At 29.7% G+C, this 2,634-nt stretch overlaps 1 protein-coding gene across 1 annotated transcript; it reads right to left on the reverse strand.

The window, feature by feature from the left end:
• Nucleotides 1-369: 369 nt before the first annotated feature.
• LOC112458821 (cytochrome P450 4C1-like) lies at nt 370-1,309 on the reverse strand. The gene is made up of 4 exons (XM_025022625.1): nt 1,205-1,309; nt 952-1,057; nt 663-769; nt 370-584 (listed from the first exon to the last, which is right to left on the reverse strand). The coding sequence occupies exons 1-4, from the start codon at nt 1,301-1,303 to the stop codon at nt 483-485; spliced, it is 414 nt and encodes a 137-aa protein (XP_024878393.1). The 5' UTR covers nt 1,304-1,309; the 3' UTR covers nt 370-482.
• Nucleotides 1,310-2,634: the final 1,325 nt, after the last annotated feature.

The raw sequence follows: 2,634 nt of genomic DNA on the forward strand, positions 1-2,634 counted from the left end.
TCGATACCTATGCAAATTTTCAGCCGTGCCGATCGACAGTTTTTTTTGTTGAAAAATTTACACGTTTGATCGCCCGCCCACCCACATAGCTTCCAGTCCGCCTTCTGACGGTCGGGCTTTCGCTTTGCCGGCAGCAATCGAACCTTTTCCAGGTAAGATATTTCATGGACCGAGGCATGTTTATTTTTCCGTTGCCAGCTCTCCGGCTATTTGGAGTGTATACGTGGGTCTATCACGTTTGACGCTATCTTTCTCTACCCTAAATAATTTTTAAAAATTTGAAAAAATTTATGAAACATTTGTCTACATTGTATTTGACGATTATATAATCATTTTAATGAACATCATTTATTTATTATTTAATATTTTTTGGAAGGTTTGCAAGTTCTATTGTTATGAGCAGATATCATTTTGGCTAGGATGCCGTATATAAATGGAGGGTTAATAAATAACTTTTGGAATCAATTAATTTCTTTGTCTATTTAGAATACCGATTTACATTTGACGATAGATACCTGAATGTCCTTATGCTCAGCTAATAGTGCCAAAATGAAGCACAAACCCATTGCTGTAGTATCATGACCCTATAATCGTATATATCAATGTATCATGTATCGATAAACCAAATAATGAATAAGAAAGGTTATACAAAAGAAATATACCTCAAACATAAAAGTATCAACTTCCTCCCTAATATCTGAATCAGTCATAAGGCCATCACGAGATGCTGCTATTAGAAGATCCAACATTGCAAGTCGTTTTCTTCGTACTAAATCGAAATATGTAAACACATGTCTGTATCAAATTAACAGCAAAATTCTTCTGTGACTTTTTTATTAACTTGATTACTTAAGAATTTAAACTATAAGTATAATATTCATTTGTAAAATATAATTTATGATATTAAACACCAACCAGATTTAAAAAATAGCTATCGATTACATTACGTACTTCCTACCGGTTCTGCGTCATCTCTGTTTGCCGACGTGTCATTATAAAAGCTTTTCAAGTATTGACCATTAGTGCGATCATGATAAAGTTTTCTTTCAGCAATTATCTATGTAAATACAACATTAATGATACAACATTAAATACATAAGTAATGTGTTGTTAGTATCTATAAATTATAATTTTTTTATTGTTGTAATATTTCTAAATAGGTAATGTCTAAATATATCTAATATTAAAAAGCATTTTTGCGTACTCGTTTAGTAAATTTATGTAATATCTTCAGCATCTTCTTTTGCTCTCGACCTTTAGACGTCAACGAGAATATCCAATCGATGTGCAGCCATTGCCTCATTATTCTAAATAATTAATAAATGTCAGGCATGTTTTAAAAAAAATATTAATGCATGTAAATTTAGAAAACATTTTGCTTCCTCATATAGAGGAAGCTTTGTTTTTATATACTCTTACAATTAGTATTATTTTAATAACTATATAAAAATAGCCCAGTCAGAAATGTAACCTTGATTCAAGGTTAATTCAACGTCGATATGGTTGACAGCTGGTTGAGTCGATAAGAAAGTCGATATTCCTGCAATATCGATCATGTCCAGTGTCGATTCAAGGTTGATTCAACGTCAAAGCGATTAATAGCGCTGTTTTGAGTGCGCACTTATAAAATTCGATCAATTTAGATTTTAATCCTAAAAAATATTACATTGTTTATGTAAATTGTACAAAATAATTTTATGGACGTTTAAGAAATGGCGTAATTGCGCGATCAATCACATATGTATAAATAATATATATAAATTTTATATTTAGGACCTATCCAGACAAACACTGCATATATAAAAAAATACCCTTACAAAAAAGTATTACTAGCTGGTTAGTAATAAATACTTATTTTGTGTATTAATAATACTAAAATTAAGTATTTATTAGTACTTGAATCACTGTGATCCAAATATTGCATAGTATTTTATTACTGGTCAGTAATTTATGAAAGTAGTATTTAATACAGGACGAGTATTGAATACTTAGTATTAAATTTCTAATGAGAAAGCATTTAATACTAGGTGAAAAATACTTGTGTAATAAATACTTGTTGAATTACTGATGAGTATTTCAATGTTAGTACTGAAGTACTGAACCAAGGATTCCATGTGTAATAAATCACTGGCCAGTATTTTAATATTAATACTCAAGTACTGAACTAAATATTCCATGTGAAATTAATCACTGACCAGTACTACAATTTGTATAGAAACATTATAATGGGTAATTCCTGATATTAAGAAAAAGAGATAAAAGTAAGGCACAAATACATTTTATATGAAGGTCTGTACTAATTCGTCGTGATAAAAGTGTACAAGTTTTGAAATAGTACTGAGGATATCATTTTAATATTCAATTCAAAATTTTATTACTTTTTTTAAACTGAATTTGTTTCTTAAGATGATTTTTGAAAAATTATATATTTGCGCTGGTTATGACACATGTAGACTATATATAACACTTACATCAAATTAAGAAGTAGTCTACCACGTAAGGCAGTTGGCTCACGATCCAGAGGTCCCGAGTTCGATCCCACCAAGGTAAGTGTTTTTTAAATACGAGAAAATATTTATAATTATAAACTGCATCTTAAGAAACAAATTTAGTTATAAAATAGTAATAAAATTT

This window comes from Temnothorax curvispinosus, unplaced genomic scaffold (assembly GCF_003070985.1).
Source record: "Temnothorax curvispinosus isolate PA1 unplaced genomic scaffold, ASM307098v1 QBEX01009215.1, whole genome shotgun sequence".
Classification (NCBI taxonomy): domain Eukaryota; kingdom Metazoa; phylum Arthropoda; class Insecta; order Hymenoptera; family Formicidae; genus Temnothorax; species Temnothorax curvispinosus.